At 40.5% G+C, this 24,705-nt stretch overlaps 1 protein-coding gene across 6 annotated transcripts in view; it reads left to right on the top strand.

The window, feature by feature from the left end:
• The first annotated feature begins 6,571 nt into the window (after window positions 1-6,571).
• TDRD3 (tudor domain containing 3) overlaps window positions 6,572-24,705 on the top strand; it is a 98,433-nt gene continuing 80,299 nt past the window's right edge. For 5 of the 6 annotated variants that reach the window (XM_058856338.1, XM_058856422.1, XM_058856600.1 and 2 more), the window contains exon 1: window positions 6,572-6,777. In XM_058856338.1, the coding sequence (XP_058712321.1) occupies window positions 6,737-6,777 (41 nt within the window). In that variant the 5' untranslated portion in view covers window positions 6,572-6,736. The remainder of the gene's footprint in view (window positions 6,778-24,705) is intronic. The other variant, XM_058856763.1, reaches the window with a different exon arrangement.

Below are 24,705 nucleotides of genomic sequence, written 5' to 3'. Positions count from 1 at the left end.
CCAGTTGTTGCCAATTTTTCTTTATTCTCTCAATTTTTTATGGCTTTCCTCTACAACTTTTTCTTCTAATCTCCCATTCCTCCATTTTTTCCCCTTTTGGTAATTTTTCATGGTGAGTGCCAGTGCCATAACTTGATTGTTAGAAGCACTGATTTTGCTGCTTCTTGAAAGTTCTTAATAAATTTAGTTATTTTTCCAAACAGGACTGCTTTGGGCCTGCAGACTACACAGGAAGAGCAGTGGTAGGCAAAAGCTGCCACACCTGAATAGGAAAGATGCCTAACACAGTATATTTTCACTGCCAGGAAATAACAAAGAAGCATTCTTGCCTGTTTAGTGGGTATTAAATCACGGATAGAAAGTCAACTGCTTATCTGGAGCCTGGCATAGATTTCCAATAACTTGCTTTTCCTCAAGCACAAACATATGACAGCAAGCACTTGAGGAAAACCACAGAGTGAATCTTTCATAATCCAAAAATAATCTTTTTAGATTTCCATGAGAAAACAGCACTTATTTATTCAGTCTTTTTCTCTCACCTTGCAATTAAGTCAAGTGCCGACACAGATTACTTGGTCATTTATGCCCCAAACTGTTCAACAGAGAGGATGTCTTCTAGTATTGTGGATATACAAAATACAACCTTTATGACTTTTAACAGTAATAATAGCAAAAAAAAAAAAAAAAAACCAAACCCAGAATTCCTACACAGCCACATACACGTGGTATATAGGTAATAGGCAGTACGTGTAATAGGTGGTCACTGTAGCCACTGTTTTGCTGCTGCACAGCTGTGCTCTCCAATCTCATCTGTGTTTATAGTTAAGGATGTACCTTGTTTGTGTACTGTGCAGGATGATGGTGGCTGTGCCTGTGTGGCTCTGACAGGCTGATCTACAGTCTTCTATTACCTTGGTGTTTGGGGTGTTGCTGTCCTACCTTAGAGAATTTGGCTTAGCTTTAATAGGGATGTCTATGTGGCTGGACAGGCAACCCTACAATGTTCCATCCATCCCCACCCTGCAGCTTCCTTATATCCCGCTGAAAGCTCCCTGACACTGTGTGAGGTGCCCTCTTGCATGGCACTTGCTCCACAAGGCCTTTAGCCTCCACAGTAAAAGTGATGTCCCTAACTTGTCTGCTCATATACAGGCCACATTTCTCAGCATGCAGCCAGCCCTTCATGAGCTGCTCTGACCAGTAGTGCTCATAAGTATTGACCTTAATTTTACTGAGACACGCTTTCAACTTGAAAGCTGGGGAAGCATGAGCCTGCAGAGAGGACCAGGCATTCCCTACCTGCTCTCCACCTGCTTGAGGGCACTGTTCTGGCCTGTACACTGAGGGACTGAATGGCCAGCAGCTGGCCTCCTGCAGTGTCACCACTGTCACTGAGCTTTGTTCAGTTGCAGCATGTGTACTGATTTCAGACACCAGGTGATAGCCAATGGACCACTAACTTTTTCATGTAACACCAGGTTCATGGCTCTGGGATAGCTCTCAGGAAGCGGCAAGCATGGGCTAACCCACAAGAGAAGGAAGCCAGGAGCTGAGGGCAATAGCAAGGCAGGTAGGGTAATGATCCCCCCCAGGAGGGCACAATCCCACAGTACCTGAGCAGGTGCCATACTGGGGAGCACAGTGAGGCAGTATTCAAGGTTACCAGGCATGTCTGAAGCGATGAATCAGGTGCGGGGTCAAGTCAGCAATCAAACCAGTGGTTCAGGATCAGCAAGGCACATGGACAGGCACAGGCAGACCTAAGACAAGTCTTAAGGATGGAAACCTGAGCTTCAATGCAGCTCCCAAGCAAAGAGCAGGAGGCTCCCATGAGGCTTCCCATAGCTCTTCCTCACACAGCTCTGTCCCCAGCCCCCTGATCCAAGGCTACAGCTGCGCCATATCAGAGCTGCAATGGAGGATGGGCAACCAAGCCCCAGGGAGTGGGGAAGAGGTCCTTGGTGCACTCAAAGCCTTGACAACAACATGCTTATTTCCAGATTTTCATCCAGTCCAGAAGGTACCAGTCTCTTAAAAGTAATCTTGTTAGAGACAAGGCACAGCTGTTCAGGGCTGGGATGTTTACTGCAGCCCAGTAAAGTCTGCAAAGCCATATGCTGTTTGATCCTCTGCTCCCTGGCTATTTACCAAGTCAGCGTCCAGAGGGGCAATAGGTTGAGCTGTGCCAGAATAGCTGACAAACACTAGCCCTTCTGCCAGCCCACGAGGGGCCCTAAAAGCATCATAATTATATGGAATTACATTCTGCAGTACTTTGTGATCCATAGTACCCTAGTGATCATTGCAGTGGTTCATCCGCACTTTCAGGTCTGAACTGCTGAGATTTTGATAAGCAGCCATGCACAGAGATGACAACGGCATCATTGTGCCATATATAAATGCCCTCATCCTGACAGCCACGGTACCTTGCTGAGTGTGATGCTGTCTTTTTGACTAATAGAGTGCCAGTGTGAACTATACCTTTAAGATGCCCGTGGCCTGACATACACATAATGATTTGCAGGGGAAAGTGGGGAGTGTGATCAAACTGAAGGTTCCAGAAGGGGACAGTCAGGTAACACGATCAGTCAGAGCAGCCTGACAAATATGCTAGCTTTGGTGTTAGCTTTGGTCTTTAGTGGAAATTATCTTTCCTTGCAACACCACCTTAACTACAGTCTGTGGCTATAGGTGGTGGTACTATGTCCAAGACTTTAAAATCCTTTACATTCTCATGTAGGATATGTACTTGCTGTTTGTATTTCCTTTATCTTGCTCCTTTCTGAGCCTCTCCCCCATGAAGAAAATCTTTACTTCTGTAATTTTCCCTTCTTCTCTTTAGCCTGTGAAAAGGCAATCCCTTCTCCAGCTGCCATATAAGAAAGACAGAGTGCTGAGTCCTGTCCTTCTCTTTCAGATAAAACATACACAACATTTTGGCTGGCATGCAACAATATATGTAGAAAAGCTAATCCTTCTAACTCCAGTCAAATAATTTCAGGACCTAGTCCACCACAGGACATGAAGAGATAACCATTTTTGTTGAAACTCCAGCACACTCCTAGAAATTAAATGGCCAGAAGGGAAGGACCTTTCCATTCCGTGCCCAGTAACTTTCAGCTGTGGATCCAGGATAAGGATCATCTACTTTTATGTTCAGTAAGCTAGACCTGTTCCCTTCAGATAAATTAATGAAGAAAGCATATTCTATGGAAGACAAAATAAAAATTGAGACCAAAACAGCATTTCTGATGTTGTGAGGACCTCCTATTGGAGCTGGTGTTCAGGGTCTTGTTGTTGCTTTCAGGACATCAGTTTGGGGTGAACAATGCCATAACTATCAGTGTTAAAGGTTTCTGGAAAGTGTGATCAAAAGTCTCAGCTCCCCAGTTTTGTGAGCCTACTGCTAACCAAGAGGATTGGGCCTGGAACTGGCAGGAAATAAAGGGAGTAAGGATGAACCAATCCAATGAATCAAGGAGCCTGCAGGGCTGCTTCAAAAACTGGCTCTTGCTGTCTTGTGCTGTATGTTAGCTCTGTCTGTTAAGCTCTGTCTCACCAGAGATGCTTGAGTAGACCAGCCCTTTCAGGTATTTAAAATTATAGAACATTGTGAAATAACCCCAGGGCACATGGACAGCAGTCAAACAGAACTGCATTTTAGGCAGTTTGGACAGAAGTCCATGTGAATTTTGTGGACAGTGATGCCCAGATTCATCTGGGGCAACAAGCATTTTTCAGAGAAAGCTCTGGAGGCACAGAGCCCCTTATAGGCATGTGGGGGTTTAGGTCAGTCCCTGTACAGCCCCAGGTACTCTGGTGCTCATTACCTTCAGCAGTATCACATATTCTAAAGGTGATCGATACAGAGAATATGCTCTAAGAATGTTTTATCACAAACAGTTGGTACAGAGGGTCTTATCTGCAGGTTTCTGACTGCCTGGCAGGCACTGTATCACCTTCTGTTTTACAGTGGAGCTAATTGTTCACCTCAGTGCAGCACAGCCAACAGCAGCTACAAACTGCAAAGCTCAGGCAGTGCCCTTTGTGAGCAGAGAAACACCCACTAATGGGGACTTCTCCTGTACACATGAATATATATATACACACATCTCAGCTTGCATGTAATGAATTTGTTAGAGCAGATGCCTGCAGACCTTTAAGAAAGATGGCACCTATATTTTCTTTATAATAGATGATGCTTAGTGCCATGAGGTGCAACAGCTAGCCCTCTGCTGGCATAAACTGCTGGTATAATTGCCTGGTGATTTCAATGAAGATGTAAGTAAGCAAAACCTTCCATGTCTTAAACTAACACAAGGCAATGCATAAAGTCTGTAATTCTCATTATCTTCTCATAGGTCATACTCCATCCCTTACTAATTGGCTCTACGGGCATCCCATTTTGAATTACAATGTTTACAACCTTTACTTGATAACGTGCAGACAGGTCAAACTCCAAATACAAGGTGTTTTTATTCCCATTTCTTTTCCATAGTAAGTTCTGAACTGGAACCACACTTCCACCTATCTGCTAGTGCTTTTCCCATGTCAGTGGCTGCTACTGTTGCAACATGGGTGCAACTTGGCCACTGACATTTCAGTGTGACTCTTCTGCTTTACAGTATTTCTCATCACTAATTCAAGAATTTCTTCGGTACAGACATACAGTAGGTCTCTTTCAAGGCTCTTGGGTTAGTTGTCTCTCTTGACATTACTACTTTGGCAGCTCATGTTCACCTGGAGGTCTTGTCGTGACATAGGACCGCACAACCTCTGAAAATCCACTTTCCCAATTAATGCTCCCTCTGCTAATTTTTGGTTGTTTAACGACCACCACAAGGATTAACACTTTCCTATGGCTATAGTCATTATTTTGAGATCTTGTAGGCAGAAATCATGTCAGTCTTCCGTTTTAAAGCTGCCTTTTTTAAAATGTTTTTTTTTTAAGGTTTATGTTAAGGCTCATTAGCAGGAAAACTTCAAGGATATGTGTAGCATTATACATTCTTCAGTTGAACCTGAATAATATAGGTTTTGTTTCCTTCATCTGTGTCAAGCTTTTAATAATTATCAGCTTAAAGATATATGTACCTTCTTAACAGCAGCCATGCAAGACACCATACCTACTTGAGACAAAACCTCTGTCCTAGAGTACATAACCCATAGACACAAAAGAAAATACCATGGATGAGCAGCACAATGTTGTGTGCAAAAATCCTGAGTGATTTGTATCCAGTATAGCAGAGAGGTTTTCAGGTGGATGAAAATAACCAACCAAAAAAAAATCCCACAAAAAACCAAAACCCCCCAAAAAACCCACCTCAACAAAAGCAAAATTGTAAGCTTTGACTTGAAGACGATGCATAAAAACTGAAACATCTTAAAGATAAAAATGACCCATGAAGAAAAGACCATCTTTAATAGACAAACATACCAGGTAGACAAATTTCAAAACCTCAGTGCTGAAAAAAAAGCATTAATTGGTTACAGAAGTAGCTGGACACGATGCACTAATGCAAATGGTCAGTATTTTCTTGCAGAGCAGCTAACCTCACCTGCAAGCAGAAACCCTGAGCCCCAAGGCCTTGATAAGCATTTTCTTAACTCCTAATCTGCTCATGTTCACCTTCTGGCCATTTCTCTGAATACTGGAACAGAGTAAACAGGGGGACAGTGTTCCCACTGCACCCGTGGGCACTTGTAACAGCAATAATGAAATAGTGCTATTCTGTTAAGGTATAAAACATTCCTATCATTGCCCAGCATTTTAGAGAAAATCATTAAAGGAAAAAACCCGAACAACAAACCGCCAAACATAAAAGAAACACAGGAACAATCTTTCACAAAGAATTGTTAATGTTGTGAAAGACCATTAACAATGAACCCAACCATTAACCGAGCACTGCCAAGTCTGTCACTAAACCATGCCCATAAGCACGACATTACAGCTTTTCTGAGCGCTTGCAGGGACAGTGATTCCACCATTTCCCTGGACAGCATATTCCAACGCTCCACCCTTTCTGTGAACAAGTTTTTCCGGGTATCCTATCTAAACCTCCTGTGGCACAACTTGAGGCCGTTTCCTGGCCATTTGCACTTATCCTACCATTTGTTACTTGGGAGATGAGGCGGACCCCCACCCGGCTACGAGCTCCTTACAGGGCGTCGAGGGCGGGAAGGTCCCTCCCGAGCCTCCTCCAGGCTAAACAGCTCCCGCAGCTGCTCCTCATGTGACGTGCGCTCCAGAGCCTTCCAAGAGCCCCTTCTCACCCGCAACACGCGTTTTGAGGGCAGGGAGGAGAGCCTTGCCCAGAACAACGCTACTACTGATAATATTATTTATAGAGGTTCAAACCCGTTTAAGCAAACCCTTCCTGACACTGCACGGCAGCAGGCTCCGAGCCGCAGGAGCAGAGCCGGAGCTCCCCGGCTGCGCTGCCCTCACTCCTGCCCTTCCCCGCCATGGCGGCAGCAGCTTCCAGGCAGCCGCCTGTCGCGGGCTTTGTTCGTCTCTGTCTGCGCCGCCTCCGCCCCTTCCTTCCTCCTTCCTTCCCTCCGCTCCCTCCCTCCCCCCTTCCCTCCCTCCCCCCGGCCGGCCCGAGCGCCCGGAGAGGCCCGCGGGGCAGGGGAACGAGCGGGCCCCGCGTCCCTCTTCCCCCTCCGAGCGAGTGCCGGGGGTCCCCGCAGCGCCCGCCGGCCCCGAGTGCTGCGGGTGAGCGGCGGGGGAGGCGCCATGGCCGACCGGGCGCGGGCGGCGCTCTCCGAGTCGGGCTGGTAAGTGGGGCCGAGCTCGGCCGCACCGCCGCCTCCGCCTCCGGGGTGACTCCGAGCGGCGGGGCGGGGTGGGCAGTGCGCCGTGTTTGAGCGTGCGGTGCGGGGGTCGTCCCCGCCCCAGCTCCGCTCGGAGCCTGTCGGCGGCGGGCAGGGGGTTGTGCCGCCCCCGATGTGCTCGGGGCCTGGCGCTGGCTCGCCCTGGAGAGGAGCTCCCGGCCCGTCCCGCCGGCCCTGCGGGGACGGCCGGCACCCCTATCCCGGGGCCATCTCCCGCCCTCGGGATCGGCGGCGGCCTCCCTCCCTGCCCCGGGACAGGCCTCGCTCGGAGGCCTGGTGCCTGCCCGTGGTGCTGGGGATGTTAATTGCACTGTGCGCCCATTCAGTAAGGAAAGCAAGATGAAAAAAGTGGGGTTAAGGTAGGGTAAATGAGGAACACATGAGGCTTGAACTCGGGTACTTGTGTTTTCTATCTAGTCCCAGTCGCTGGGCTCACAATATCCATTTTGGAACAACGTGTTTTAATGAATTGGGCTTTTTAAATACCTACTTCAAGTGCTTATTTGGTACCCTAGAGGTGAGTTTACATTGTAGAAAGTTTTTGTTTTGGGGCTTGTTTATTTGATTGTTTTGTTGAACTGATTCACTTATTAGTCAACACTGACTTTTTTCCAGAACTAGTTGGAAAGTCTTTCACCAGTAAAGTTCAGTGCTAACTGCTAAAGCACAAAGTGTCACATGCAAAGTTATTTCCAATGGTGTTTTGGGGATATTTCTGTTTTACTGTTTACCTTAGTGGTTGTCCTGGATTGTGGCTTCATGGAAAAGGTTAAAATGGGTGTCATGTGATTTAGAATAAAACAGGATAATTTACTTGGAAGGGACCTATGACAATCATCTAGTCAAGTCACTTGATGACTTCAGGGCTGATCAAATCTTGGTATGTTGTTAAGGGCACTGGCCAAATGCCTCTTAAACACTTGACTGGCTTGAGACATTGCCCACTGCCTTAGGAAACATCTTCAAGTGTTTGACTATGCCCTCAGTAAAGAAATACTTCCTTATGTCCAGTTTGTACCCTCCCTGACACAGCTTTGAACCATCCCTGTTCATCCTATCTCTGGCTCCCTGGTAGAAAAGATGAGCCACCTCCCTCTCCACTTCCCCTACTCAGGAGGCTGTAGAAAGAGAGCAGTGAGGTTTGTCCCTCAGCCTCCTATTCTCCAGTGGAGACAAGCCAAAGTCTTCAGCTGCTCCTCACAGGACATACTATCAGCTTTGTTGCACTCCTCCATATTTAAGGACCTTCTCATAGTTTTCCAGTTGTGTGCAAAGTAGTCCAGGTAAGGCCACGAGAGTGCAGACTAAAGTGGGATAATCACTTCCGTTAACCCCCTGGTGATGCAGGGTTTGGGCCAGCTGTTGCAGGGAGTGCTACATTGTGGTAATAGTAGCCAAGTAGAGTAATTAGGTGTCCTTTGGTATGCTTGTTGGATAACTGTATCAAGATCCATAAAAACTGTTGAGGTGTCTCTAGAGTGCATAATCCTGTGCTTCCTGGCTATTGCTGAATTGAAATAATCGTAGCTATTTTTGCTAGTTTTCATAACGTTAGCTTATTTAACAGGAGTTTTGGACTGTGACTTGACACTTGCCCCTCTTTTCTTCTGTACTTAGACCTCTCTGAAAATGAAAAAGCTCTCCATAAAAGTAGTTCTGTTTTCTTAGTTTGCTTTTCTTGCTTTCAATTGCCTATTTAATTTTTTTTTCACAGTTTTCAGCTCTTGGGTTGTTTTACTGCCTTTTCAGCTGAACGAATGCCATCGGTAAATGGCTTTCAGGTTTTGGCAGTACAAATATGAGGTGCCTCTGAAACAATCTTTCCCTCTGCAGTGTTTGCTGCCCTCCTTGGGAGTGTAGACTCTTGAATAGCTGTATACACTTGTTATTCCTGCAGTCCTGTAGGATGGGAGCCAGAGGCTCAAAGTTGATCGGGCAAGAAATGGGCTGATTATCAGTTCCACTGGAATTATGCCTTGACCTATTTGCATTGAGAAGGGTAGCATAAAAGAGAGAGGAATTAAATGCATATACTTTTGAGGAATGTGAGGTGGAGTGGAAAAAGAAATAATGATTTGGAAATTTTGCTTAGCTGTGTTTATGCACTTTAAAAAAGAAAAGTACCCTGAACATCCATGCTTCTAACTGGTTTGCTGTTGCTCTTACGATTTTTCTCATATTATTAGATCTTAGTGTTATTTAAGACTTCTGTGAGTGAGCCTTCAGTGGTGTTTAATGTAGTATTATGTGTCTGGCTATACTGGTGATTAAATAATGTTTAGTACTAAATTGGTCGTTACTGTTGCTGTCACCTGATGTCAAAATGGTAAGTTTTCTGGTACGAAACCAAAACTGCGTTTATATGTTAAAGTCTGTCCCCACTGCAGAAGCACTGCATGGCATGTCAAATTAAAAAAAAAAAAGTTGTCCTTGCTTAGCTGAAAATCTGCTGGCTAGTAAAATACTGTCTGTACTGATTGGATTTTAGAGTAAGTTTCTTAAATCTTACAAAGTCAGAAGAGTTAAGATAGACACTTGTTTATGTGAGTTTCTGCAACTAGTGTTTACCTTTTATGATTCTGAATGAAAAATAAAGTTATTTTTCAAGTAAGACAGTAATTAAGTGTAGATAATACTGAACAGTAATTATATATCTATTTCCCTCCCCCAACCAGGTATTGTCAGAGTAATCTGTTATAAAATTGTTGGGGAATTTGTCATGTTTGTCTTCAGTATATTGTCATGTTTGTCTTCAGTATATCAATTACATTTTTATCAGCTTCTGAAAGGTAAAGTAGCCCTACCTTAGTAAATGTAATAGTGGTAGGTAAAGCTGGGAGCTTTTTTTTTTTTTTTTTTTTTTGGTGATGCTGGTGTTTTATGACAATGAGTAAAAGGCCCCTGTAGCTTGTGTGCAGAATTGTAGTTTTTCTGAAGACAGATCCCTGCAGCTCTCGTTGAAAGCCTACATTTTTTGGTCCTAGTTCTTTTTGTTACACACTAGACTGTTCCTTGGAATGAGATATTGGCTGCAGCTAGGGGAGAGATAAGGTGTTTGTATTACATGTCAGTGAAAAAGATATTCTATCTTGGAACAGAAGTTTTGTATTTTTATTTAATTATCTAAAAGGAAGAAGGCCAAGTGGCAGAATTAGCTTTTTGTGATGTTACAGTTACATTAATGAATTTCAGAACCAGTTTTCCAGTGTGCTTATTAAAATATGGATCTTAACGGAGCACAGGTTAGTGAATCCAGTTTTGTTACTAGAAGTGAAGTCCAGAAGAGCTGCAGAATACATCCCCTTATGTAAACAATGAGTCGCAAAGCACTTATTACTGGCTTGCAACAGAAATTTTTGTGGTGTGTTTTTTGTTTTCATTTGTTTGTTTTTTAAAATTTCCTGGGTGGCATTTCACAAGAGAATATGACAAGACAGGACCTCTGCATTGTTCCTAGATCTTTGCAGAACTTGGGAATTTATTACATAGGAATGCCAACATGTTGTCATAAATGAACAATATTCCATGGCCTACAGCAGGCCTGTGGTTCTCTGATCTTGGGTCTGGTGATTGATCTCTGTGGGAAAGCAAGAGGTGCTAACTGGATAAGGAAAGATTTTTTTTTTAGTACTGCTAAATGTATTTACGAGTTCTTTGTCAAGTAGTACAGATATTTTTTATTGCAGTATGTGTGGCATAAAAATTAGTAACTCAATGGCAAAAAAAATACAGTCTTGTAAAACATAATGTATTTTGAAGATTATGTTGTGACAATGTTGTGACTATGAAAAGTTACTCCCAATGATGAAGAGGAAATGGAATTTTACTGGTTGTCTGGAAACCAAAGAATACTGCTTAACAGTTCCTGGGAAAACCTTTATATTAAAGTCATCGTGGTTATATATTCTTTGTAAGTGAAAAATATCGTTGATGTACAACAAACTTTTAGACTGAGCTTTTGGTATTTCAGCAAGTGATGTGCTGCATACTGGGTAACTCTGGGTTTAAGATTGGTTTGTTTGCATGTGACCTCTTGTAGGATGAATCATCTGATATGATCCAAACTCTAAAGCAAAAGTAGGTGTATGCCTGGAAACACAAGGAAGTTCTCAAAGGGATGAATCTAACACCACTTTCTAAGAGCACAGCAGGCATTTGGCAAAGCAGTCAGTTTCAGAATTCTGCAAGGTGATCCGGTTTTTCCTAATTTTTTTTTGCTATTCCTATAAAACCTTTTTGGAAATCACAGCTGAAATTGGTTCCTGCATATTCTCAAGCAGGAGAAAAAAAATTCCTTAGACACAAGCATAACACACTTCTTGTGTTTCACAGGAGAGATGCATCTGTTTTGAGATTCTTGACACTTCTTTTGTGATGTGCAAAATCTTGTGAAGTTTGGTTGGTACCGTGAAATCTCAAAATGCCAGTACAAAGCAAAATCTCATATCATCACATCAATCTCATAGCATTTTTCATTTGTTCAGGTGTATCTCTTACTGGCTGATCTGCTCAGTTTGCATTCCTGCTGGGTCACAAGTAATGGGTAGTTAGAACCTGAATTCTTCATGTCATTTTCACTCTGCAAAAGGTCCAGCATTTTTCAGTCTGTTAAGGGAAGCAGTCCCAAGAAACTAATTCATATGCCATTTTTTCCCTTCTTTTAAAAGAAGATATTAGGTGCTTGAAAAAGAACTGTTACTAGCTGGAATTGTTACAACTACAAGAAACAAATTTAGGGCTATAATCAAAGGTGAAAAAAAGGATGGGTAAAATAAGGAGGTGGAAGAAGGTAGCAGACTAACATGTTTGGAACACCTCAGTTTGCAGAAGAGAAAATGGAAGGGGGTGAACTTGGTGAGGTTTATATAATCTGCAGGCAGGACATAAAATGAAAGTAGATGTCTTACTCACCAAATCCTACACAGTTATCACTCACTGAATGCCACAACTCTAGAATTGGAAAGCACTTACTGAAGATAGTAGCAGATTGGTTTAAAAGTGGGTAAATTTTTTCAGTAAAGACCTCAACCAAAGCTTATTTGCTGAAGACAAATGGTTATCCTGTCTGTTAATATGGTTGGTTAAAAGATGAGAGACTAGATAGATAAACGATTGCTTTATGTTGGAACAATGTTAGCAGTAGGTTTCTGCTAGGATTGAAGGGTTCATTATATTAAAAAATATTCTTAAGGAGTGACATTACTGTGGCACCATAGCAGTTGTTGATCTTTGGGGATTGGTAAAATCTGAACTAATTGGGTACTTGCAGCAAACTCTTCCAAAGCTGTTTTCCAGTTCTTTCACATGCAAGTGTAGTTCAGTTCTGGTGAATGCCAAATGATGGTCATACAGGGAAAATCATGCAAACCTATCTACACAGTCATGAGCTCTAAATTTGCTCCTGTTACATACATACACGAGAAGGGCAGTAGTCAGACAGTTGTTGGGAATTGTTCACAAAGAATTTAATCGTTGTTAGGTTGTTATGTTCATCAGCGGTGTGTCAAAATCATTGAAATTGTGCATTAATGTAATCATCTCAGCACAGCAAGGGTTTCATAGACACTGAAAAAGTAGATTAGAGGTGTTGAAGGTAGTCTGTGCTGGGAAGATGAAGATCTTTGCTCTGAGAAACAGAACAATAGGGGGAGAGATGACAGAGATCTATAAAATCCATAGATCATAAAGAAATTATGAATAAAAAGCAAGAGTAGCTGTTTTTCTTAGGACACGAATTAGGCCACATGGTGAATTAAACTTGTTACCTGATGAAAATTAAAGTAGCTTGTCAAGCAATGTGTAATTAAATTGTGGAACTTATTTGCCGCCGCATGATATTGTGGAGCAGAAAAAGTGTGAGCGAGTTAAAATTGTAATTAGGCAAAGCCAGGTAGGGATAGATGCACTGAATACTGAACTCTACAGTTAAGTTGGACTACCAGCTCTAAAATGGCTGATAGCCAGGAATTACTCTGGACACTTACGTCTAGATATTTGCTGTGGTTTGCATTCTTGACATGGATCATCTGCCTCTGGCCACCCTTGTCAAAAATGGAACCGTGTTAGACAGCCTTAGACTGCATAAGTTAGAACACCATTTATGTTCTTATTTTTATATTGTTAGGTAAGTGTCCTCACACCGTAGTTCTGAGGAAAGTATTTTCTCCCCTTGATTGGAGATGAGGGAAGAGGGAGTGAAGATTTGGAGAGAAATGAACCGAACTGTTGAAAACAGAGAGAAAAGGCAAAGCAAGTGTGACAGTCCCCTATGCACTCCAGCTCAGCTGTGATTTCCACTGCCTTGCTGCAGCTCACCCTTCTGGTTTTCATCAGTTGCTGGGAAAGAATCTCCCTGCATCTTTTTATGTGAGAACTCTGATCGATTTATGCACTGTCTTGGGGGATGCAGACTTCACCTACTGGTTTCTCTGCTAGGAAGCTAAAGCATTAATATAGGATGTCCGTGATTTATAGAATTATTGCAACTTAGAACAAAGTTGTTGCTACAGTGAAAAAAAAGAAAAAAAGGAGGAAAGAAAAAAGCTTACTCTACTTGCAGCACATCTAAAGTTAAAGACCTTTAAATCGCTGCAGACCTCTTTCTAACTCCCACCTTTCCAGTGTCCTGACTTTTCTTGGTATAGTATGTCTCATGTTGATTCTTTCCAATCAATGAGTTCCCTGGAAATGTGTAGGTTTCCATAGCTAGTCTCCTTTTCAGAGTTCTTGGAATTTGTAATGTATTGAGTCTTGTCTCAAAAGTTATTTAGTTAGCATTGTAATTCTTAGGCTTAGCCTTCTTTATGGAATGCAAATACTTCATTAGGACAAGTGTTACTTAATGGGTTTGACTCAGTGACGTACTAGTTTCCTTCTTTCTACCTCTTTTTGTGACATTATCTCCTGTCCTCTGAGTTTCATAAAACTTTCTATCAATTTTTCTGTTGTTAAACTAATTTATATCATCACATAAGCAAGGTGATGTGCAACAGTGATGAGGTGGAGCTTGTTACACAATTGAGGTTTGATTTACCTCTTCCATCAGAGAAATTTTGTAGTGTAGTGTAAATGGAATTTTGGTAGGGATTTGAGGGAAGGGTAGAATAGCAGCATGCTTGATTATTATTTCCCTTTTCCAACAAACCCAAATGAACTTCCCAATGGAAGGGTGAAATAATAAAAGCAACAGTGTGTTTAAGAAGTCTAAAGTTGTCTGAAGGTCAGTATCTTACCATTTGAGCAAAAGTAGGTTCTTTTAAACTTACATGTTCCTGTAATTTAAATTACTAGTCAGAAAGCCTGTGTCATCTACAATGTGGAAGTTTGAGGCATTTGGAGTAGATGTTGCATATAGATAAACCAGGTCTCAGGAGAAAGACCTTTGCAAAGACTTTGCATTCTGAAATCATGTTATAGGACTCTTGAGACAGTTCTTTAAAATCTCTTCAATTTCTGTGTACTCACACTCCCCAGGCAGTGAGTACTTGAGCAGCAAGCTGGTGGGAAGGTAGCTGATGATTTTGGAGTAAGGTACTGTTATCATTCATACTGATAACAGAGTGATATTTACTGGGATTTTCTATGTGTATATTTTGTGTGCTACTTCTGGTTAAAATACAACTTTATGTAAGTAATACATGTAGGAGTACATAGGAGTAATAAGCTGTCCTGAAGTTTTAGTTAGAGAGAATTACACTTGGGAACATTGGATATTAAATATCCTATACATTGGGTTGTTTTTTTTTCCCTGTGATTGTCATAGTAATAAAATTAAAATAAATTTAAGACTAATTCTCCAAGCTGTGCAAATTGTTCATACTTTCAGGAATAGTACATTTTCTACTTCTTTAGAGCAAAACCAGCATTTTTAATTCCAGTAAGAGTAATTCTAGTAGAGCAGGCAGGAAGAAGGAAAGGCTCTCTAGGGGATGAATAGTATATGCATGTTCCTAATCACTTTTTATGTACTTAATGTAATGCATAGTCATGAGGTGTCAGATTTTAGGAGGACTGGACAGCTCTTGGACTGATGTGCAACCTTTGAGCTTTTTTGCACATTTAAGGAAAGTGGTTTAAATAATCTTGGTACCACTAGTAAGTAATCAAAGCATGGCAAGGCATTCTTGTGTTGGCATAATTTTGAACCCTTCACTTTGGGAAATGTAGCTTAGGTTTTGGAAATGGGAATGATAGCATTAACTGACAGCAAGCAAAGATTTAGTGGAGTACAGACTGCTGAACTCGCTTCTGTGTGAGGGAGTGCTGTCTGGGGGCAGTGGTCAAGACTGGCTTTTTCTTTCATGTTGTTTGTCTCCTAGTGCTCCAAAAGCAGCTCGAGCTTCTAGTGCTGTGTCATATCCGAAAAAAAGCTGTTGAAGAAAGCCAGAGGAGAAAAAGCCATGTGTGTTAAGACAGCTTCAAGATAGTCTCAGTGGCGTGGCAGCTGTGTCTTTGGCACAGCCCCAGAGTTACTGTATTTGTGTTCAATTTAATGCTTTAGGGTGGCTGCCAGCATTTTCTTGAGAAAGTGAGTGAGAGTGTTCACAGCTTGTATCTGAGAAGACAAAAAAAAGGAAAGAATTTTAAGAATTTTGTTACATGAACAAAGTAAACCCTCCACAGTGTTGTGACTTTCGTATGTCAAATTGCTGTGGCCTGTTGGCCTGTTATGAGTCATAGAGTAGCAAATCTTCTCAAAGAGCAGAAAGCTTGCAAGAGCTCCTGTCCAGCAGTTTCTGACTGCAGGGGCTGTTTCTAGCATCTGCTGTTTTACAACAGTGCTGCTTGCTAGAAGCTTATCTTATCAAGGTTTGGAGTTAGTGAGGTTATCTTGGGCAGTTCTCTGTGTGTTACCTGGAAAAGTTTGACATTTTTGCATCACAGCTATTACTGTTAGATAACAGTGTGTGTCTGTTATCACTAGATCTCTTCTATTAAGTAGTTGTTAGAGATTAATGTTCACTTGTTTATTTCAGTCTGCTGAAGTTTCACTGTGTTATATTCTACTGTTGTAAAATATAATATGTGTGATCTCAGTGTTTAAATACAGATGTAAATCGGGATACAGCATTAAATCATGGGCTAGAAGTGTGCACTATCCAGTACCCTTATGAAAGGCATTAGTAATATTGTTCTCCTATTTAATGAGCTCAGCTTCTGAGCTTGCTAACATAGTTTTCCCAGGACAGTAACTGTAAACATAGATATGTGTACATTCTTTCTGTTACACGTCTTGTGATGGGCATCTCTCATGGCCAGTGCAGTGAGAAAGTGTTATCCTGACCATCCAATCCCTGGCTGTGGTCAGAAGCCTATAAATCCTGGGAGGAAAAATAAACTTTCTCTTCTTTTCACCACACCTCGACCTGTGTCCGTGTGATCTATTCATCCTCAGCGGCAACAAATGAGAATTTGAAATCACTTAGCTCTGATATTGATGGCAATGTACTGAATAGGTAAAATAAATCTTTCAACAGCTGGATCATCTTGTTTCATGGTATTGCTTGTTAGAATGATAGAAATGGAAATTACCATTTATTATGGAAGCAAATTTCCACTTCTTTTGGTTGATGTTGCCATAATTTCTGTTAGGTTCATTGTACAGTGGGAATGCGGAAGACTTTAAAAGGCATCAGGGCAGTTAAGTTTACTCCGAGTTTCCAAGTACATACTGTTCTTTTTACCTTTGTAACTGTGATACCATGTCCAAGCACAGTTTTAAATACAAAGCAGAGGTGAACTTTAAACTACTTTTCAGAATTGTAATGCTAATGAATATTACATTTTTAATCTTAGCACACTTTCTGTTATACAGTTGGAAGTATTACTGAGTGTGAAGTTTTCCATTTAACTGTTATTTGGAGAAAAACATGAGGGGAGAAAACATCAGTGAAGGAGATGGAGAAGGTGGGTGATTTTCAAGGGTCTGGTTCTGACTGTGCAGAGTAGTGATTTCTGAATGAGGCACACTTTGTGTTGAAGTAATGAGCTGCTAAGGAATGCTGAAAGTATCCTTATGTAAAAATATGATCCATCAAGCTGCTTTTCATTGAGAACAGAATATATAATGAGCACAGTCATGATTCTTGGTGTTAAAAACTTATTTAAAGTTGCATTTTTAAATTCAGATGGAAGGTACTATACACAGTTGTGTAGGTTTTGATAGATTAGAGAATTGCAGTTCACCTAGTGTAAGAAAAGGCCTGGAATTCTGCCTTTTGGCAAATACTTGCCAAATACCTCTGCAACTTTTCACTTGAGTGCTAGCTAGAATTTTTGATAAAAAATAACATCAGATTTTGTAACTATGAAAAAAGTGAAGGAAATGGATGCATCATTGCTTATACTTAATATTTTAAGATCAGGATGTTTGGGTTTGTTTAATAGGTAAATCATTCTTGAATATGTAGTGTAAAATTATTTCAATCAATTTTTGTGTCATTAAATAGTAAATAACAGTTTGTGGTAATCTTCTTAATGGCCAAAGAAATCTCTCATTCTGAGTTTGGTCTGAAAAATTTCTGGTATACATTTCAGAATTTCATTTTGAAGAATTGTCTAAAAGAGAGAATTGCTATGGAAGAAGCAAATGAGGAAATAAGAACTTGAAGGTGTTTTTATGCTTGAGGTGTTAAGTTTTGTAAATCTACTGAGTTTTCAGCCTTGATCAAATAACTATTGCAGAAATTTGCAGTTGATGCTCATTTACAATTTTGGACACTTAGGCAAAAAGATTCTCTGTTCATGGTTTTGAGATGGAAAAGATTTCCTTCGAGGATGCTGCTGAGGGTTTACCAGTGTGTAATTTTCTCTAGGTTTGGGAATGGGGAAGAGAGTGTCTTTCTGAACACTACACTAGTCTATGTTTTGTGTTCATAATTTATACTTTAGTTCCTAACTAAACCATGCCACAATATGATAATAACATGATGAAAAGTAAAAAGCCTAATTTAGTCTAGAAGAGTAATTGCTGTTATGCTTTAGCTGTGGTCATATTTTCCTCATGCTGTTGCACTAGAGATGAACTTAGTGCTTTGTAACTGCATAATTCTACTCTTAAATGTCTTCCAGTATTTTTTCTCTGTTCAGAATAATTACTGTGTGTCTATGTTGTTTGATTCTTAAAATAATAACATAATTTTTATCTTTTAATAACAGAACACAAAATAATTATCTGTCAGCTGAAACATTTCTGTGACTGACTTGAGAAGGAAATGAAGTAAAAGCTTGAATTAGAGGTTCATTCAAAAAAAGCAAGAGAATAAAGAACACATGTTGTTCTCTGATTATGTATGATCTGCTGGGAGGTTAGATGAATCTTGAGTGTTAGAACCCTTAATTTAAATAATTTCTCTTCTTGAGCCTGCAGTGCCAAAATACTTAATTGAAATTATTAATTAAACCAAAGAATATGAAAATAAATCTTAACAGTGAGCTACTTCAGCACCTGATTTTTACCTGTTATTTCAAAGAACACTAACGTAAACAGTATCAAAAGGAACATCATTTGGTGTCTTACCATTGCAGATTTTTTTACACTTTATTTATAGCAGTAGTAGTGACGGGTAATGCATATTTTCTCTTGTGCAAAGTGGTCTTTAAATTTTTACTGACTTTGAAAAAATATTTTCTCTGTTACAACTCTGTGGGTATAACTATAAACATTTTAATGAAAGAATACTGCCAGTTAGGAAAAGTATGCTCCTGATAGCATCTTTAGACTGCACTTATGGGTGCTTAATTTGGTTTTGCGGTAGTTTGGATGATCACCTTCACATTTTTTACAGACCTGTACTTGGATTTAGGATGAGAATACTGTTGATAACATGCTGATGTTTTAGTTGTTGCCAAGCAGTGTTTATATTGTCAAGGATTTTTCAGCTTCTCACTCCACCCTACCTGCAAGGAGGCTGGTGGTCACAAGGAGTTGGGATGGGACACAGCCAGGCCAACTCACCCCAATTGTCCCAAGGAATATTCCATACCATATGGCATGATGGTCAATGTATGTACTAGGGGGAAAGCTGATCAGGGTCTGCTGCTTGGTAACTGGCTGGGCTGCAGCCTGTAAGTGTTGAGTAACTGCATTGTGCATCACTTATGTATATATTATTTCATTATGATTGTAATTTCCATTCTTTTCTCTTCCTTTTGTGTCATATTAATCTATCTTTATTTCAACCCACAAATTTTACTTTTTTTTACCTCCAGCTCTTTTTCCCATTCCACTGTGGATGAAGGAATGAGCGAGTGGCTATGTGGTGTTTAGCTACCTGCTAGTCAAATCATGACAGTCCTTTTTTGACACCCAAAAAGGGGACATTAAGTATGGCACATAAAGGTTTGAAATAGTGTAAGATCTGACGGGATCATGTTGAAACAAATGTGTTGTAATTGTAGAGTTATAGAATGGCTTGGGTTGGAAGGGACCTTAATGATTACCTAGTTCCATCCAACCCCCTTACCATGGACAGGGACACAGTCCACTAGACTGGATTGCTCAAAACCACATCCAGCCTGGCCTTGAACACTTCCAAGGATGAAGCATCCACAGCTTCTCTGCATTATCTCTTCCAGTGCCTCACCACAGTAAAATATTTTTTCTAATATTTCATCTTCATCTACCCTCTTTTAGTTTACAGTATTGATTTGTGTGTGCAGAGCTGTATTGTATATCGACAGTACTTGCTTTAAATGTCGAAGTGTATATATATTGTATAAGTAACAATACTTGCTGTATATGTTCCGTGCCGTGCTGTTCATCACCTCTGGGGGCTGGGTTGAGGTTTTCATTGTGTTGAATTTTGTAGCGCTGGCTCCCGGTAACATTGTAGTTGTGAGATTGCTGTGGTGGTTGTGCTCGCACTGCCTCCATCTCCGAGCTTCGGGAGCCATCTACGGGAACCAGTAATAATTGCACTGTGCACCCTTCCTCCCTAGACAGTCTTGGCTGCAGGGGAGACACACCTCCACCTTCCACCTTCCTCCAGGCTAATTGCAGTAGCTCTGGAGGAACTTTCAATATCCTCGGCATGTCCAAACCAGCATGTTCCTATTGCTGTGTCTCCTGAATGTGTTTCAGGTCTTGTTCAGGGTGAAACAACTATTTAAGAATATGGCACACACATTTGCCCCCAGGTCCGGATAGCTATGAGTGGTTGCAGTGTGTGTGGGATGGTACAGCCAGGTGCCTGGTCATGTGGTCACCTCTACGTTTTGCAATTTTGCCCCAAACAAGGGCAGGGAGTGAATGTTTGGTTTTTTGGTGAGCGTGGTGTTTATTCACCTGCTGGATTAAATCACAACACTGATGAACTGCAGCTTGGATATAATCACTGGAAGCCCTTTGGAATGCCACATAGATGCAGTAGTATTTTTTATAGTTTTAGGAATATATGAATCTCTGTTGCTGTAGAGCTTTTCAAATTGATTGCAGACAAGTCTTCGTGTGTGTTCTTTTACATTGCAGGAGTGCATGCCTTCATGCATATTGAGTCATATTTTGTAAATATGCTATAAATCTAGTTTAAAAGGTCTGTAGAAATGGTTACTTTAGCACAAAGTAGAAGAAAAGTAAACAGGACACTTTTGCAGGGTTGAAAGTAACTGTTCTGTATCCAGAAAAATTTTCTGTGCTGAGTTAAAATTATACAGTAATAGTAATAGGGATGTGTGTGTTTTAAGCATTGATGACCACAGCTGTAAAAGAAATTACTTTCTGCCTGCTGTTTCAGTTTTAATGTACTTCATTGTTTCAGTAGAATCCTCATCTTTCATCCCTGTCTTCTGAGCAGATTGTAACTTCTTTTTTTGTTTGTGCCAATTTTGATATGTAGAAGGGATGGATGTGCCTTGGGTGTCTTGAACAGCTAATTTTTTTTACTTACAGCACTTGAATCGATTCTCTAAGACAAGTACCCACTATAGCAGCTATCCTTGGCATCTTTGTGTTGGTCATGAAATTCTGTTTTCAATGTAACAAATAAAACTGAAGGTATTTTCTTAGCATCTTGCTTTTTGAGTCAGCAAACACTGGGCATTTTAAGCTTTTATTATTTTTAAAATTAATATGAAGTGTCTTGAAGCAGAAGTAGTCCAGGTCTTTGACACTGGTATGGAAGACATGCTTTAATAGCAAAATTGCAATTAATAATGTTTCCAAGTTTCATTTTATAGTTTTATGGTTCAGTGCTGCTTTTGTGTGGTAATAAAGTAAGATTTTACAGCTTGAATTGAGAAATATTAATAGCCTCCATCATGAGTACAGTTGATAAGCTAAATAAAGTGATTAAAAATGATCAAATTTATACTTGGTCTATTAATTATTGAGCCTTTTGTTATTTATATGTAAGAATATTATGTTGCTTATTCCAGTCTCAATAAGCCAACTTTTAAGTATCCTTGCTGGGAAAAGATGTCAAAAAGGTTCCTCTGAGTAAGTATTTTTGGGAATTAATTATTATAAAGATGCCAGGTTTTGCTTTTCTTGCTCAACATGTAATTTAAAAAAATAAGTTTACTTGGCCACATTCTGAAGAAGCCATCCTAGTCTCAGCCCTTGCTCAGAGCAGGGCTAACTCAAGCTAGGTCACTTTGCTCAAGGTCTTGACTAATTGAGCTTTGAATATCTCCAAGGTGGCCTGCTCTAGTGCTTAGCCACTTTTTGGGAAGACTTTTCTATGTCCATTTGAGATTTCCGATGTTTCAGCATGTGTTTCTTGCACTTTCTCATTTCACCTCACAGCACTCAGAACTGGCTTTGTCTCCTTAAGCCATGTTCAGATGGTGGGCAGCGCAACAACTTCCTTCTTTCGTCTGCTCTTCTTTGAGATGAACTATGGTGCTCTCAGTGTCTTCTCCTAAGAACATAGGCTGCAGACTCCAAAACACCTCAGTGGCCTGTCTTCAGTTTGGGGATGTTCTCTCATAATGGGCACTTCTGAAACTGAACACAATACATTAGACATGGCTTTGTGCTATGGGGAGAGAAATAATGATATTTTTTGATTTGCTGACTAGAGTCTTGCTATTGCAGCCCAGCATGTTCTTAGGCTTTACCGCTGTACAGGGACACTGGTTTGTGTTCAAATTATTCAATACCATGAACCCACAGAGCTGATTTCTGTTCAGCTACTTCCTAGTCTCAGTGGTTGGAAGGAGGAGCATGGCTTGCCTCTTATTGAGCTCTGTGATGTTCTTTTTGGCCAAGGAATTGCTATGGTGGTACATCTTGCAGTGAAATTTAGTAGCATGTTATCCTCTACATTCTTCCCCCACACCCCCCAAAAAAATAAAAAAATTCTCTTACTTTTTTCTTTTTTTTTGATGAAAAGTTGTGCATCTATTTTAAACTTTAATGTTAATAAAGTTAAAAAAGTTAATAAAATTTTGACATGCGTATACCAGCACAAGCTATGGTGATATGTAGAAAAAAATGTAATGTATGTCTACATTATTGAATATGTATTAAACGGAAAGTAAGTAATTTATAATAACCTTTTATTATAATAGCTAAAATGACTTTTTTTTTTTTTTGTTCTGGCTGCTACCGAAACTTCTGATATCTCTAATTTCTGAACTGGAGTGTGTGGAGACCAGCACAAATGATCTCTTCATTTTAAGTGGAAGTAGTATTTTGAGTTGACTTTGCTACAGGTCCAAGAAGCTTAAATCGTTCTGTTCATGCACATCTTTCCTTGTTTAGTCTCTACAGGTGATGATCTTCAGCTGTCATTTACTGTGTTGATCAAAGTTTCTGTCCCAGAACTGTCTCTGATCAAGTGCAGTAACTTATGTTTGTAGAGAAGCCTGAGAGTGTGACAAATGTGCAGAGATTGTTCTCATTCTCAGAATGTTTCCCCAGCTTTCAACTGTTGGGTTTTTTTCATCAATTTCCTCAGCTAGATGTTTTCTTTCTAGTAAACTTTCTATGAACTTCTTTTGCATGGATCTATGCAGTTCTTTCTTGAACCTGTTTTAAATTTTAGCAGCCACAGAATAGTGAGTATCACCTTCATATGTTGTATGAAACACCCTTTTCCTTAGTTTGCTCAATTTCCCACCTGCTGACTTAGGGATGGTGAGTGGCCAATCCCTTTTTATCTTTGTAATGTCACTTGCAACCATATGGACATGTTAAATACCCTCTTTGGTCTTTTTGATGGTGAAGAAACCTGGTCTTTCTAGTTAGTCTTCAAAAGAAAGATGTTCTGTAATTTTCATCTGCTTTGTTACTGTCAAGTAGAGAAGGGCAGACAGGAGGGAGAGTTTAGGAAAAGCAGAAAAGGAAAAAGAGAAAGAAGAAGATGAAGGGAGATACGTATATATCCTCTTGTCATTATGGAGGACAGCACCACATGACAGAAAATGTGATGTGATACAATTATGGTATTATTCAATTTACTTACTACCCCTCAAAAAAGTTAATTACCAGCTTATTAAGCGAAATATAGTGCATGATAAATTACATGAAAGTTCAAAATTGCAAGTGTGTTGCCTTTGCATGGTGCCTTTTATGTCTTTTATGCCTGTCATGTACTTGTGATTTTGGGTAGAAGAGTTGCGTGTAGGAATGACAACAGTCATTTGCAGTTACAAGAGGTAGGACTTGGCTTGCACAGTTCTGTGAGAATTGGTGGCTGGATGTGGGTATGTTCCTATGCAGAATGAAAAAGTTTAGCATTATCATGCCATCTCTGTGTGATGATATACCTGTTTTACCATTTGACAGATGGAGGGTGTCATCAGTTCCTCCTTCTCAGCTGAGAGGTGGTTATTGCTAGAAATGTCTTGTCTCTTCTGGTTTTTGCTTGCCTGCCTGCTCCCATCATATCCTGGGAATTTATTTTTCTTCAGGATGCAGATGTATATTTCATTATGTACTTTTTTGCTTAATGTTGCTTCCTAAATATTGTGGCATAGATTGAGTTCATTATTTCTTAATCATAATATTAGAGTATAAACTTTACAACTCTTGTATTAAAGAAAGTAAATAGTCCAGTTTTGAGTCATAGCATCATCTTACTTGGCTCCATTGTTGAAATGAAAAACAAGTTGAACATAAGCTTTTCAGAGTTATGGAAATCTGAAAGTGTGGTTGTCTTCAAGCTTCAAATACTTAACTGATTATTGCAAACTTTCCCCATTGACTCCCAAGATGAGGCTGCTGCAGTGCCCTTGGTACTCCCCAGCACCTGTGTATTATCATGCCTTCATTTCCTTCATGCCTATCCTACCCCAGAACACATTTGGCTTCCTCTCACGTCCCTCTGCATTTGGCAAGCACCAGCCTGTGTTATGGCTGGTTTGGAGCTAGGCGAGTGCTTCAATTGACCAGTTGATTGCTCCTGCTTGAGATGGATGACAGCCAAGTTCTGTTTCCTTTTTCCACAATGCAACTGCTAATTTGTATGTCTTACTCCTACCAGGCAGCTGATTTCTGGGAAACTTAGGGGAAACTTAGGTGTCTTTGAGACCTCTGTTTCTTTGTCAAATTTGGCTAAAATTGGCTTGCGTGATTAGAATTCATCTGTATGACATGGCTGCTGGACAAACTGCGTAATATATAATCATTGTTTTTCTAAGACTAATTGAACTGCATTTTAAAAACTTTTGGATTTGGTGACTAAAACAAAAATGAATAAACTAGACTTCATGTGAAATGGTTTATCTATTTAATCTCTGAGATGTTTGCTTTTTCCAAATACTGAATACAAAAGGAGGGGAGAGAAATTTGGCAAAAGTGCCTGTCTCTGCCTTATGCTCATTAGTTTAGCAGCTGGAGTGTTTCAGTCTAGGTAAAATGGATACCAGCTCAGGCCCTGGGGATTTGAGACGTGTATTCTGCCTCCTCTGCTTTGTGGATCTATAATA

Source organism: Poecile atricapillus, chromosome 1 (assembly GCF_030490865.1).
Source record: "Poecile atricapillus isolate bPoeAtr1 chromosome 1, bPoeAtr1.hap1, whole genome shotgun sequence".
In the NCBI taxonomy this organism is placed as follows: Eukaryota; Metazoa; Chordata; class Aves; order Passeriformes; family Paridae; genus Poecile; species Poecile atricapillus.
The sequence above is the reverse complement of the archived record's forward strand: the minus strand, read 5'-3'. Positions and strand labels throughout refer to the sequence as shown.